The sequence below is a fragment of the Botryllus schlosseri genome, chromosome 6 (assembly GCF_051294905.1).
Source record: "Botryllus schlosseri isolate E-star chromosome 6, Bs_hap1, whole genome shotgun sequence".
NCBI classification, from domain to species: Eukaryota; Metazoa; Chordata; class Ascidiacea; order Stolidobranchia; family Styelidae; genus Botryllus; species Botryllus schlosseri.
The window spans coordinates 8,612,650-8,628,645 of NC_137241.1; the positions used below are offsets into that span (position 1 = coordinate 8,612,650).

General features: G+C 40.9%; 2 protein-coding genes across 2 annotated transcripts in view; one reads left to right on the forward strand and one right to left on the reverse strand.

Annotated features, from left to right (window-relative positions):
• Window positions 1-15,996, reverse strand: part of LOC145440848 (cell division cycle-associated protein 7-like) — a 346,780-nt gene that overhangs the window by 107,363 nt on the left and 223,421 nt on the right. The gene's annotated exons all lie outside the window — the stretch shown is intronic.
• Window positions 143-5,150, forward strand: LOC145440855 (uncharacterized). The gene is made up of 3 exons (XM_080318622.1): window positions 143-2,871; window positions 2,983-3,100; window positions 3,682-5,150. Exons 1-3 carry the CDS (start codon window positions 2,658-2,660, stop codon window positions 3,800-3,802), a joined length of 453 nt encoding a protein of 150 aa, XP_080174748.1. The 5' UTR covers window positions 143-2,657; the 3' UTR covers window positions 3,803-5,150.

Here is a 15,996-nt window from a genome sequence, read left to right on the forward strand (position 1 = left end):
GCGTTTAGCTACAGCTAAAATATTCCAATGATTTTATCCGGTAAACAGAACAGATCTCTCGAGTTACCCTACCTCTTCTTTTATTCGTTTTAAAATAACTCTTTCGGTAATCAACTCTATAAAATGGGGGGTGTATCGTCGACATGAGACATAGAGAGGCAGGTTCGTAAGAGATAAGGCAAGCTCTTATCGTTATATTCACACTGTACGTGGTATACGTTCAATATTCTAATCTGCAGCGTACGGAAAGGCATACGAAATAATAACGAAATGCATACGAAATAATAACCGCTTCATCTTATACTGTAAATCCTGCAATATATGTCTTATATCTTCCCAACTTGTGATGAAATTTAATAACGCATGTGTCGAAAGGCGAGGTTGATAAGTGATTGCTCTGTTTCTACATGCGTGACAATATCCATCTTGCGTACAATACAAATATATACTCCCATTAATTCATTCATTTGACTAAATTAATGGTTTGCCAGTTCAAAAAGCACAGGGCTGCAAGATGAAAAACAAAGAAAGAAATTTAACAGATTTGGTGATAGCTATTGATCAAACAATCACACGTCGTTGCCTGCCAATGGCAATGAAGAAACGTAATAAAATGTGGCGGCGCAATTGACAATGAAATATAAATAATGGAAGAAAAGATGGGGAAGCAATCGAACATGAGAAAGCATGGGTTGGTCCGAGGTATATTCTACCCAACCGATTGCAAAACTAGTACAGAGCAACGATAAAACAGGTATTTATCGTTTCTCGTCGCGTGGCAACAGTAATTTGAACCCTCCTGACAAACAAGTCAACAGTAACTGATTACCAGATTACGTAGACACGCGAAAAAGCTCGTGGTGTGCGTTCACTACTTCGCAAACTCGGAATAGCGAGAAAGAACTTGATCACATTACAGGCAATCCAACCAGACAACGATTCAAAACCGCCGAGTGCTTTCTGAGGAATTGCATTGTCTGATGAATAGGAACAGAATTATATAGTCTTCACACGAGAATGAGAATAATGAAGCGAGTGATTGTCAATCTGCTTAGTAAACATGAGACTCCACAACATCAACAACCCCACATTGAAATAAACACGCTTGCACTCAACGGCGACTGAGGCAGCAAATGTTTCACTTTCCGCTTTTGCTGCTGATGCAATCGTTTCGAACTACACAAGTGTGCCAAAGCGCTTGATTTTGAAGTGTATCACCGTTATTAGTAGGTAATCCGTATCTAACACTGATGAGCAACTGAGCATGGATCTAATACATCCGGGGTACCAAACCTCCGTATTCAGTTCCAGATAACCAGCTTATAGCACTTTTATAAGTAGGCCTACTTCAGAAGTATTTCACCAAATAGCCTATATTGGCGTTTCATGGCAAGTAAGCCAAAATCCCATCCGTTCAACTTCATTGTAATCAGAGTGACATTGATATGCATGTCGTTCACTATATGCAATGTGCTGTGTTTGACTTTTTCGAAAACTAACACCTATACTTTTCATCTTATCTTGGCCAATCATAACATTTTCGTGTATGTAATCACGTGTCCGACCTGCAAGATTATGACTTTGTAAGAGAAGTTTTTCTCGCAATATTTTTCCCGAGATAGGCTTTCTCTGCTTATAGTATTACTTGGTGGTTTCCTACAAGACGACTTCACTAGGCCGTGTAACATTATTCGCATGTGTACTTGGTAAAATTTGTCTAGTAAAGGTGCAGTATTCCGGTGACTTTATATCGCTTCGACTAGCGTGAACGACATAACCTTCTGACACTATGGCCCAGCTACGCTACTAGTTTCAAGATTGTTAGATGCATATTTGCAGCGCTTCCGCCGATCAGTTTTCAGTGTCGCATTTCAGCAAATGCTGAGGGCAACTGTAATTATGAGACGTTTCCTCCCAATTAGTCTTTTGAAATTCTACGCTTGTAGCTGTTGTGTGGGCTTTATCGCCTCTCCCGTTATGCGGTCTCTCAAGTGGAGATATACATTCGTTTTGAAGATATGAAACACAGAGAGGGGGGTGCATTATATTGGATAAGTCAAACTCTTATCGATATATGGTATACTGAATATGGAGATACATTGACTATAGTACATTCAGTGAGTAATTCGACGCAGGTTCGTAGGGAGAGGTATAGGGAAATTTCAATATCACGGGGTTTCCTAATTCCTTGTTGGCGCATTGTTGGCGCATAGCAAGTCTAGCGTATCAGGCGGTATTATAAAGTCAGAGGAGTTCCACGTAACGGTGACTCATTTACTGGGTACAGTCAGTGTCGCCATAAGGGGGGAAGCAGTAGCATTAACAGTATGCTGCATGCTAGAGCTATCGTCAGATTAGATCGCACATGTAATGAGGCGTCAATGGTGTGATTCGTTCAGAGTCGGGTGCGATTTGTTCAGAATCAAGCAACAAGTTAGGGTGATCGTTATCCTTAGGCCTATAGTAAGGTAGCGACGGATATGGACTGGAATTTTCACCTAAATTAGCATCACTGGATTGCTGTTGATGTGCAATTCAAACTTGGATTCGAAGCTAGCAAACTATTTAATCAGTCCATTCCTTCTACACAGTATTTCTCAAGTGACCGCGAACGTTTCTTTGTTAGATTGAAAATATGCTTATATCTTAGTTCGACAATGAACGTAATCATCACAGCAACATTTATTGTAGCATTATGCTTCACGGTGTCCACTTGCGGACCAGCTCAGCCTCGCCTCATGGTTAGTGGAATCTGTGGTTCTGATGTCATCGCTTTATTGCGATCTCTATGCGGAAGCAGAGGAACCAAGTTAATGAAAGATTTGTACCTCGCTCAAAGATATGTGAGAAATAATCGCGCATATCGTCGAGGTAAGAATTTACAAACTACCTTTTATAACTCGATTATATTTGACATCATTGTCGTAATAGTAGAGTTTATCATCGCTTACAGGTTACAGCCGATTTCAATTTCAATTGCAGGTGGTCACAGGGGTAAAAGGAGTGCTGCAGACTTGCAGGAATCTTCGCTCGGACTTCAGGCTTCAGAATTCTTCTCCAAGATCCCAACAAAATACTCCCCGCCGTCTTTTAATGATGCGTAAATATCAATTAATCGCTTCAATCCATACGAAACTGCACAACCGCTCTATATGCATAGGGTAACGATATTTTGCGAATCTGAAAAAGACACGTTTTCAAAATTTCCAGTCTTACAATACTGGAGTAAAATCCGGGAAAATGGTAAATTTTCCCGAATTTTTTTTCCACCTCAATTCCCGAAATATCGACTTTCCACGAGATTTTCCGTTGGTTAACTAAAAAAAAATTTCAAAACTTTCAAAAAAGAGGACAAATTCTCAAAAAAGAAAACATTTAGGCGTTCTCCGATGACACTTTCAAAAAAGTCAAAAAGAGGACAAATCCCCTTAGAGAGGAGGTATGGTTACCTTAAACATGCAGATATATTAATTTCAGTGCACAAGACTTATACCTATCTGCTGCAGAATCATTTACTATTTCGCTTCATGCAAAACGAAAGCAAATATACATATTGTGCTAATTTATCGAAGTATGGGCAAACATTCCCGTTGTCTCCAACTTCATTACCCCTATAGACTGGTGTACTTGTGTCTTTAAATGATCACTCGGGAAAATTATCCAATTTGTTTTATATCACAGGACGAGCAATCGGACGAGGAGGAATCTCGCTCGTTTTCGCAGATTTTTGCACAGAGAGTGCTGCGAGCGCCGTTGTGATCTCCAATATGTGAGGTCTGCGTACTGCCGCTCCGCGGGTTGAAGTCAGAAAACGGTGGACTACTTGGATGGAATATTAGATATATGTTATCGGCGTACATTCAAGAAATGATGTCAGTGGATAAGCGCGGGCGGAAGAAGAATTTGTTACTGTAATAAAAGAACGAAGCAATTTTTTTAGAACAGCTTAATATAATGTGTGACAGACTGTATTGGTCACGTATGCAAGACATGCCAGCTGAAACTCTAGCTGGAATTTAGAATAGACACAGCATCAATACACAGCTATTGATGTCACATTCAAACTAGCTCCGAAGAGTTTGCTTGAACTGATTTTGAGTTCAAATACTTTATGTCCACACGGCCACACCAGTCCTTGTTAGCAATCGCATTAGTACCGAATTCTCTCTGGCGTGCAATTGCTTTGCCCCAACTAAGCAATAAAATAATGGGAGTGCCCGAGCGTTCAAACACATTGCGCGTACGCAATGTAAAGTTTCCGATTTTATCGTCATCGCCGCTTCAACTTCTTTGAACCACACACTGCCGCCTGTCGTCTGATATGGTTCGATGTTCTGTGATCGCAAATAACTTTTCCTTTCTATTGAACTATTTTGTATCTCCACTGATCATAATCCTGTAATTGTGTCTTATGATTATCTGATTTAGTAGTTTATATTTCCGATGTTGATAGCGTTGCAATAATTTAGCATCTTAGCGCTTGCACCCGGTTTGTATGGCGTTATCATACTTTAAATAAATTTTGAGTGACGATTATGGCTCGTCAAGGGTGAGAATAACTCGGACAACCAAATATAGTTACCGAATACATGACAAAATATGTGGTATTCTGGGCTTTGAGAAGGAATGCAAACAAGACGGCTAAGTTGCGAAGGACCCGATCAAAACTGAATTACTGCATCGGCTCAGTTGCGCAGTAGCTTTTTGCCTTTTGCAATCCGGGCGTGAACTTTCAATCCTCTTAAACAATACGGTTACGAAATACCGCTGACCCAACGGGATTTGACTCGTACACTAAACAACTTGCATTCGTCGAATTGTTGCCTTTATTTCAGACATTGTTTTCGAGCTTGTGATGTGTGAACCCTTCCAGGAAAAAGACTGCTTGCCCTTGATGCGCCAAACAATGTAATACCCGAAATAAAAACAACTGATTTTAGTTCAGCGTTTCACGTAAAAATTATGAGAAACGATGTGTCGTCGCAATGAGAGGAAAAGGTATAGGAATATAGCGAATGCGTTTCAATTAAATACCTTTTCAGGGGATACATCCCATATTCTAACGTGACCAACTTCGTTAAAGCTAATTGGTTATTTCTGTTATTGCATGTAAACAAAAAAACAAACGTAATACGATACTTTGAATTTGGGAGCAGCGCGTGACGATGAAAGGTTCGAGTGCACCTGAACTCAAGCTTCAGCTAGAAGTTCGTCGTGGACGTCAATGCGAGCCTGTGACGCCCCACGTATACGTGACGTTTTTTAAATAACACGCAAAATTGTGACAAAGGTTGCAGGAAGTCCGCGTGTTGACAGTTGAATCGTATAGCCTCTCAAGATCACGAATTGACGCTTTTGAAATCCTAACTTGAAAGTTGCGCTCGTCGTATGCGTTAGTGAAGCAAAGTGATTGCTATGTAGGCTATTGCTGTCGCTCTTTTAATTCTACGGTTGTTATTGTTGTTGTTGTTTGCGGTATTCATGGTGTTTGTCGACTACTATTATCGTTTACAACAGGCCAATTTTCTTCATTTTTATTCCGTAGCTGCCGACTTGCAGCACGGCCGACTTCTAGGCTTTTTATAAGACACCGCTTGTGACATATATGATCGTCTGCACCGGGTCCAAAGTCTACCGACCTACAACATGATGGACCACTTTCACTTTGTGCTACTATTGAACAGCGTTGAGGCAGATTTGAAGGGAATGAGCTGTGAATGGTGCGAACTACCTCCAACGTTCGGTTCACGCTCGTGTTCAGTATGCTAACCTTGACCTTCACATGTTAGTATATCTACTATTCAGTATACATGTTTGAGAAATGCCAGACTTGTCTAGTCTATGATGAAATTGCCTTCGATTTCAACTTGTTATCATTCGCTTCACCGGGATCGCAGCCAGAAATGAAACTCCCCACAAACATGAGAAAAATTGCGACGTCATAAATTATGTTGATTTTCGAGAGCTATGCAAACTCAATATAAATATTCAGTCCGTTAGCTCGTGGGTCTCAAACTGTGAGTCACAGGAGCGTTTTGAGGTGGGCCACGAAGCTATTTGGAAATTTGTTGAATTAGTGAAATTTCAGTTATATTTGTTATGTTATTCGCTCAAAATCATGTTCATATTATCCATCCAATTATAAGGAGGCTGGATAACGATTTTCATCCGACTCTGGTGAGACGTAGTGGCACTAATGGAATCAGAATGTACAAGTCGCGAATGGGAGGGGGAAACGACGGCTTTTGTCCCCCAGCTATGACAACCTACGACTAACAGCAACAAGAATAATTTCGATCATATATAATAATTGGAAGTCAATGCTGAAGTAACCAAGTATCCCGGCGTATGTAGTATGCCTATGAAAAGGGTGTGCATTATATTCATACCGAAGTGTATTCGATGTAGATTTATAGTACTTCGGCAGGTCCTATTCTTGTATCATAAAAATGTTCATAATTGGAATTCACTGCCAGTTATCAACTTCTAGTGGAAGTATACGGCACCACCGCCACGAATCGTGATAATGAATTGGGGATTTAGGCAGCACATTAATCTCCGGAGTCGATTAAGAATATCCGGCCTGAAATCATTCTACATAATGTAAGAGTCACATGAATTGATCATCGGATTGAATGTTCTGACATCGTACAGGTACAAAACATACTATATACATTGTAAAACTTGCTCTCCACTTCTATGTGGTATCCCATTGACCAAAGAATTGTTTGAACCTGGTTATATCATTCCCCACCATAGTGGAACTAACATCCCACTCTAGGGTTGCTTTGAAAAAATCAATTTAAAAACAAACATGTTTAAAACAAGGCCCTAATTTAAAACATGTTTTTTATTGCTTCTTTTAGGCCATGACGTCACGAATATTCAATTGCTACGTCATAGTGTATTGACATTGACAATTCAAAATATAGGGTAAATATAGCTCGTTGACGAAACATCTGTACTATTAATGTTGAACCGACTATTTTGAGGGTTCCAACCATCCCATATCGATATTTGGTGTATGTTGACTATCTGGTGGTAATTGTCCGTAGGCTCATACAACATGTTCTTTGGGAAGTACTTACACAATTATGGCATAATTTTACAACTTGAAAAAAACACAATTGTTTTTCAAGGCCTTTTTTAAAATACTGTTTAAAACAGGTTTTAAACGAAGTGTTTCAAAACACCGTTTGTTTTGTATGCAACCCTACTCCACTCATACAATGGATGCGGAGATTAGATGATTGGATTTCGCGACGTGAGTGGAACAGCGGACGTCAATAATGTACATTGTACACAAGAGTTGTACGATCTACTAGGGCCGTAACTGTCGCACCCAAACCCCCAATTGGAGGAGCTCGAAGGGGCCCAAAATTATTTCGTTAGTCCTTTCGTTGAAGGAGATTTCTTCAACAGGTAAATTTCTTCACGCTTCGCGCGATTTCATATTCCTGGAAGTCTAGATATAAATATGATTAGTAAAAAATATGCGGATATTTTAGAGAAATATCAGTGTCAGCGATTACCATGCATTGAACAGTACTATGACTCTAAGATAAGAGGTGGGCCACAGAACATTTTCAAACCGGAAAATGGGTCAAGGCCAAAAATGGCGGAGAACACCTGCGCTAGCTATACTCTCGCTTTCACTCCGGAAATGTCAATATCGTTTTAGACACGGTAGCAGTAACCCTGCCAAGACGACGCATTGGCGTAGCCAGGAGCCATCCATCTTATCGTAGATCTTCGTATATGACCATGAAGTAAAATATTTCGTGGCGGATTTATTTGACTTGATATTTTTCGTAGCCCTTCGCGCGATTTACTGTCATTCGATTTCTTGCTTTTAGTATTGGTGCTTCCTTCCGAAAATTAAAAGTTAAAAATACACCCAATTTACTGAGTTTAGTCCAACTATATTCACAATTATGAGAGAACGTGTCATCCGACATGCGACTTCGCGTCTGCGGTCGCAGCAAGATCGTCCGCGATGAAACCTTTGCACGAAATGATAGATGCATGTTCTGGTTCACTGAAATCTTCTATTGATATGCCCAAGCGCCGATTAGTCATGTCGTGGACAAATGAGACTAGCGGTATACAGAGGCGACCCACATTATTATTGACCGAAAAAATTTCGAGACGGACTCTCAGCATTCCCGTGGCCACTCACTGGCCACGGATTTTTTTGTGGCCGGCCACAAATATTCCGTGGCCGGCCATGAAAAGTGATATTCCATGGCCGGCCACAGTGAATTTTATGGCCGGCCATGAAATTTCGCTGTGGCCGGCCACGAAACTTCCTTGGCCGGCCACGGAAAACTCGATTTCATGGCCGGCCATGAATGAATTTCATGGCCGGCCATAACGAATTTTCATGGCCGACTGTAATATACCACTCAATATTTAATATCAGTACTGTCCGTGCCCCAATCGTGGTCAAATGTATGATAAATTATGTTCTATTATGTGCGTACAGTCAATAGGTGAGAGCGAGAGTTTAGCTTAGTTTATAAGCATTTCAACTGAAATACCAGAAGAATAGCGATACAAGGAAACGATAGGAAGAAGTCGAAACGATCAGGCAGAGTCTCTAAAATATCAATTAAAAACACACAAAATGATGTAAAGAATGCATTAAAAAGGGAGATATCCGCTAAATGGAATAGGAAATAATGGTATAGAAAGCTAGCAGCAATGAAGACAGTATCAAAACTGGTAACCGGTAAGTGTTGATTTGTTTTGTAAAAATAGACCCGAATATTCGGCTGACACTCGTCACGGCTAATCGCAGTGGCGGCTCGTGACAATATCGGGTGGTGGGGCAAGGGCTGCGAGCGACTTTTATCAACATGACGTCACAATGGCGTTTTCCAACGTAAAATAGTAACTTTAATATGATGGTCACATGAATTTCCCGACAACAGTGATTTTAACGTAGGTGCCGCGAGAGGTTTGCCGGTGAGCCGTGACTTGAAGTGTGGTAACAAATGTTTTATTCATTTTTTTTAATCAAAGGATTATTTTACATAATGTACGTGAACTAAGAATCGTCCCTATGCCACGAATCAATTATCAGGTCATCCTTAGTAGCATGCGTTATGATTTCATGGTAGAGTTAGAGATTACGCAAATCGATAGGCCGTCCGAAAGTGTTTCGTACACGATCCTGGTGTGTTACGACCACTGAGCTGGTGGTTACGAGTTACGACCAGGTGATAGGCAACCAAAGCGGAGGTACCCGGCGTACGATTGGATCAATGGACTGGACAATTTCTATCATCATCATCATTGGTTTATTAGCAATTTTATCAGTTCAATACACCACAAAAATGCGATACAATGAAAAGACAGGAAGATGTCGAAGCGACAAGGAGTAGTCTTCTAGACCCTTAATTTTCGCTCTAAAGGCAACTGCGTAAACTAGCCTACGTACGGAGCAAAGATTCAATACGATTCATGTTCGCACTTGACTTGACCAGACTAATTCCAATGACTAGAACTCGAGAGATTGCGTAAGCCTAACTGCAAAGGTCAACGACTTCGGACACATACGCAATTGTTATCTCGTAGATTGGGCCTGTCATATTGAATCCAGAACATCAATTTGAATGGTCTTTGAAGAACTAAGGACAGCAGCCTCGGAACTTCGGTCTCGGAACAACATAGTACATTTTGGCCTTGAAACTGGAGATTGTGACGCAACACATACGGCTTACCGTCTGCTGCCAAATCGCCGTTGGAAAATATATTAATCAATAAATACATGAATGAAAGCCGTAAACTTAGCATACTGTTACATGAAATCATCGAGAAGTAGCATTCGCAATCTCATAACCCATTCCGGCATGGTACACTGTCAAAATCAATACAAACAGACGAACACCGAACTTTGAGTAAAATAGATCGAGGAATAGGCTGATCGAATGATCAGCTGTTAGCCGACATCGAAAATGAAATAGCTGTCGCATTTGACAGGGGATTGTAAGCAAATGGTTTGAAGGCCACAATTTCACAGTGAAATGCACATTGGCGAACATAAAATTATGTGAATATTTGAATGCAAACCGAGAATCTTAGTTAGCTGTTTCATGCGATCATCGAGATATACCATTGGAAATATCATCACCGATCTCGTTATGGAACGCAGACTAGATTAGCACAGACAGACACCGGCTTTTGCGTGAGATCCGCAATGATGTAGGTAGGCTAAGTATCAGATCAGCGCGCATCTCTACCATACTCGACCTCGAAAACGAAATAACTGCCTCAATCATTGAGCGTCAACTTTAAGACTTGGCACCGCGTTCGATACTAAAATCAAGACATACCGTGCAAAAGCTCATGACAGATCTAGGTATGGAACATCGTAAAAATCAATAGCGACCAATAACGGCTTTTGCGTAAATCTGTTAGCGATAAATGAAGAGTCAGCTCTCACTCGACTTTGGAAACGAAATTACCACCCACATAGTTCAGTGACAAACTTAAAACTTATTACAGCAGTCGATACTAACATTAAGACTTACTGTGCCAAATGTCATGACCGATCTCGGTATGGAACATCGTCAAAATCAATGGAGACCAATACCGGCTTTTGAGTAAAATCTGTTTGCTGTACAATGTACATGATAGATCAGCACACACTGAACTTCGGAAACGAAATTACCACCCTTATCTTTAAGTAGCAAGCCTGAAACTTGGAGCAGTGCTAAATACTACCTTCACGACATATCGTACCAAGTTTCAAGAATTATCATGGTGCGAAACACCGTCAAAATCGACATATACCAGCAAAGGTCGAGTCAACGCATATCACGGTAACCGAGTTCAGATATAGATACGATTGTTACATTACACCTTAGGGGCGACAGGCATAGTTGCCCCACTTGGCCATTTTACGAATAGGAGAGAGTAAATCACCGTTTCTTTATTGTGCGCGGCTTTGAGAGAATAGATAGTGAAAGCTTGTTATGAGCGCTACCGGGGCAAGCCCCGGCTAGGCATTCACAAAGCGAAAACACAGAAGAGAATTCGATTTTCGCAGAGACTTCGCTATGTATGGGCATTTGTTAGCGAAAGCACAAGAATAATGTGGGTTTCGCCGTGATCTCGGTATATACTGATTGCTGTGCGTCTATAAATGGTTAAATTGTTATTGAACAGAATTTTAGGTGGGGCAATGCCCCAGTTGCCCTATAGGACGAGCCGCCACTGGCTAATCGTAAGAACCTTTATAGAATTGGAAAGAACAATGTACGCCAAATATATGACAGAAAATCTCTATAAGTTCCCCCAAATCTGTGAAATTCGCATGACACTCTATGGCCGGCCACAGAATAGATTGGAGCTCGTGGCCGGTGCTTCCCCCGTTCTGATATTGATTTTCTACGGAAAGGTGAGCTGTGTAGAGTGTACTGTACAGTTGCAATCGATTATATAGTTCGATATATTTAGTAAATATGTATAGCTGCGATTAAATAATATGAGGCGCATTATGTCCTTCATTTTTCAACCATGTTAATCGTTTAGGATAAGTCTGCGATGCGACATTATACATATATATTTGATCATATGTAGTTTACGGATGTAGGGGCAGTTTAAAATCTTTCGTGAATTGCCCTGATGAATTTATGAATAGTACAATACTGTACTGGAAATCCGGGCCGGTGCTTCCCCCGATCTGATATCTCTTTCCAGCGGTATAGATAGGATATGTAGTTGCAAACAATTCTATAGTTTGTTATCTTTCGTATATCTGAATAGCAGTGAATTGGATAATGCCGGGCTGATACAATCTTTCCTTTTTGTATCAGGTCTATGATAAGTCCACGATATACGGTTATATACATATTTGATCATCGTAGCCTACTGCTATACATATGAGATACAGCGTTCGCTATCCTCAACATCAATGGAGCTTGCTGCACTCATATTGTTGGACGATGATAATTGTGTCGAGGAATCTATGAATATTTCCATGCTGTAGCAGCACTTGAACTTGACGCACTGCAGATTTGCTGCATATGTGAAAAAAGTCAACGATGTAGCCTAACCTATACCGCCGGTACTAATGATAAAATGTGGGGCTTTGTTCCCAGAAATTCGATTTTGGTCGCGTTTCCGATCCCATATAATTTGTGTGTATATATGCATCTAGTAGCCGTTCTTCCAGGTTGAAACAAATCATGTACAAATGAAATGGATGTCGCAGTCACTATCGATGGCGTGCATGCCAGAGGATATATGATTACTTGGGTGCAAGGATCTTTTTGTATCGCATGTCGTGGTAAAATCAAGCTGCTAACCGATGTGGTGGGCATTGGACGTAAATGCGTCTGCTATAATCAAATTACTGTTATAATAGGCTTTATAGATCACTCCAGATACTTTGCGTCATCAAATGCATGCAGTAGGCTACCATCGTCCGACGAAAAAATGCCTATGCCTATGCCTGCGTATTGACCAATACTCATGATATATTTGTGGTTAATTCAAGGAACAATGGAATGTTTCCCCAAACAACGTACAGGAAACAATTTTGATGACACAGACAAGTTCGAATCGTTCATTATGGTTTAGCATCTGAAGGCAGTGCAAATACTTATCGCTGTACCGTTGTAAAGGGCATCTGATCTCTCGGGCCCCTGGGTGTCTTCTATGAAAAGCATGCATTCGACACATTGTATTGAACTACTTGTATGTGAATGATTGTAATAATCTTCAATTGCTTGCGATTTTGTGAAATTGGTAATAACGGAATAAACTTTTTGAAGAGAAATATCTGATGGTTTTTTTAAGTAGAAAAGGAAGGAGGGGCAGGGAGTCGGATTACCTACGTTTCCATCACTAATGGGCTTGGACGATGGAGAAACGAAGAGACTGCAAGGCTATCGAGTCTGCTCCACGCTTTTATCTCTCCACACAATCCCAGTGCGTTGAGCGCCTGGCGTGGAAGCTGTGGACAACAGTTTTATTGTAAAGTCGTTTGTCTGACCGAGCAATAAGTCTCTAACATTACTCTATCAACTATCTAGGAAATTCAAGAAACACATGTTTCGGAGTTATAGTTTACAACGCACCGCCTCAGAGTAATTTTTCATAGTCAGAGGGAATTATATTCATTTCTACAGCGAACACAGAAGATAAACATGTGTAAAACCATGGTAATTTCGAACCAATCCCTGAACTGCACAACAAAGTGCTAATCTAACTTGAGTACATGCGATATTAGTGGAAACCGTCTAGAAACCTAGACGCCAGCAAATTCGTAGAGCAAATGAGGAAGATCTACGCGAGTAGAGGCAAAGGGAGGATTTTCATCCAACTAGATGTGCCAAAATCACGAACTGGCCATGAACTCGTGGCCGGCCACGATGATTTTGTATGGCCGGCCATGAAATTCCCTGTGGCCGGCCATGAGACAACGCTTTTTCATGGCCGGCCACGAGATATTCGTGGCCGGCCACGGAAAATCTGTGGCCAGTAAGTGGCCACGGGAAAGCTGAGACCCCTACTGAAAATTTCTAAGACTTGTACACAGAGTTTTCATGGCATAACTGTTACCGATCGTGATGCACAGTGATGAAAGTCCTATTTTTACCGTTACCTAACCCGGTTCGCTTCTATCGGACGACTAAAAAGTGGCCAGCGCAATGATTCGTAAATCTCATGTGGCCCTTAGCTGAAAAGGTTGGCCACTCCAGGATTAAATCGTCGTATCACAATATCCAAAACATATAGTAAAATGCTACGCACGATCGTGGAAATAACACTTACGTGAAGTCGTAGTCAGAGTCCGACCGACCGACGGACCAATCTGACCGATTATTATTAATGGAATTTGTAAATGTCACAGGACGAGCCATCTGATTGTTTGACGATATGAACTATATAATGGGCTCTCGATTCATGGTGTGAAATGACCTCGTATAGTCGGTGCACCAATTTCCCCTCATCCAACCAACCAACGCGCATACGTAGAACTGCTAAACTAAATATAGGGATGGTGTGAACGCGAGGTTCACGTTCGCGTTCTGTGTGTGAACCTCAGAAATTTAAAGGTTCACGTTCACAAACGAACCTTGGTAGGTTCTGCACTGTGAACCTTTTTCAAATGTTGCAATTTTCCACGTTATTGGTTAAAATTTTTGATTAAAATTCATTGCATTTCAACTGCGGGCCACTCTATGCATGGCACTGACAGCATTTAAAAATCAACACTAAACGAGCATGCAACATTGACAATCTCAAAAAGTTTGCTCAAAACATCCAGTTTTCCTTTTTTAAATATTTAGTGATCTCTGCTTTGAGCTTACCCGCAATCACACAATATCAAGAGCGAAATACGCTACATGTAGGTATAGTCAGCGAATGATGCTTATTCAACCAATCAATGAAATTCATATCAGAATACATCGTTGTCAAATGTAAAAAATCTAGCAGGCGTATACGGAGACCATCTTCATTTGATATGTGTATTGTATCATAAAAAAACAAATCGGTGTGATTGGGGTGTTGGACACTCCTATAACTTGTTAATGGGATGATATTGGTAGCAAGTATAGAAACCCTTTTTACATTCTATTCAATATCAATGTCGCCATACTAAGACGCCGAATACATATTCCGGTCTGGCCTATAGACCGTTTTAGGCGTAAGCTTATATTCCCTTGCAAGTCTTCGTCGAAATTGTTGGCAAAGCGACGGAAGATATTGATTTTGGGATAATTATATCATTTGATTGCTCCAGTTGATATATTTGGCGACCTTTAAAAAGTCAGTATGTACTTCAGTATTGTGGCATAATGAGGCCCGAGTCGTCACTAGATATCGTATTGTACATTAATATATCACTTCACTGAAATGTAGGGTTGGAATTACCAATATGACGTCACGTGACGTCATGAGGCACACGTTCGTGTTCACACAGAACCTTTCCAAAAGGCTCGCGTTCACACGAACCTGAACCTTTCATAGGTTCACATCATCCCTACTAAATATAAGTAACTGTATAGCCGCAGTCTATATAATTTATCAGCCAATACAGAGAATAGAATACGAAACCTCAGAAAGTTGAAACGAATTGATATGATGCAATACACTAGTCACCTACCCTTCCACGAGCCTGCGCCGATGGTTGACGAGTAATTCAAACTGATAAACTATTTTAAAATTCGATTTAAATCATACAAGACGATCGGAGGATCAACCACAATGAGCAGTCTATAGAACAGAGATATATACTTTGCCATTAGACAGTGTTGGCATGACTCAGAGTCTCGATCAACTCTTTAGTATGACTTGACTTGACTTGACTCGAGTCACTTCGCAAAATGACTTGAATGGACTTGACTCGGTGCTTAAGAAATGTGGATGGACTCGTGACTCGGAGCAAAGACGACGAGTCAATTTCAGTTCATCAAGGAAACGGTGTCGATTATGTCACCCTCTCTCAGGGCTCGGCAACATTTCGGATGCAGCGTGCCAAAAGATCAAAAACTGTCAAAATATTACCAGCTTGCGTGCCAGCCATTTCTAATTTTGTCATATTTAGCGTTTAAAGCAAGGAATACCACCCATCTGCCCATCCACCCATCTACAGCTGACAGTGGCATCGGTTACGTCAGTGATTCTTACAGTATTATTCGTGAAGGGTGTAAATTTTGGTAGCTACCGCACTGACCTATATCACTAAATCATGTAGGTATTATCGGCATCATTTAATTTTAGTCGCGTAATGATCGCTCTTCTGTGGTTTCCTTGCGATCTTTTCCAGTCTGCAGTATTTGGTACCATCGCTAATAAGTGACAGGCCCATCAAAGATGCTGATGCTGCTGATGCTGAAAAATGTGCCAACCCTTGTATCATGCAAGTCGGTTTTGATTTCACAAATAGGTTGCTCTGACACTATAGATTTGTCAGCAAAGCTCCAGAGATCGCGGTATAGCGGTAAAGGTTGTCGTTGCTCCAGATGTATATTGGAATCG

Coding starts and splice junctions, on each gene's coding strand:
- LOC145440855 (XM_080318622.1), top strand. CDS start 2,658: ATGAACGTAATCATCACAGCAACATTTATTGTAGCATTATGCTTCACG. Junction 2,872..2,982: donor TAATCGCGCATATCGTCGAG/GTAAGAATTTAC, acceptor TTTCAATTGCAG/GTGGTCACAGGGGTAAAAGG. Junction 3,101..3,681: donor CCGCCGTCTTTTAATGATGC/GTAAATATCAAT, acceptor TTTATATCACAG/GACGAGCAATCGGACGAGGA.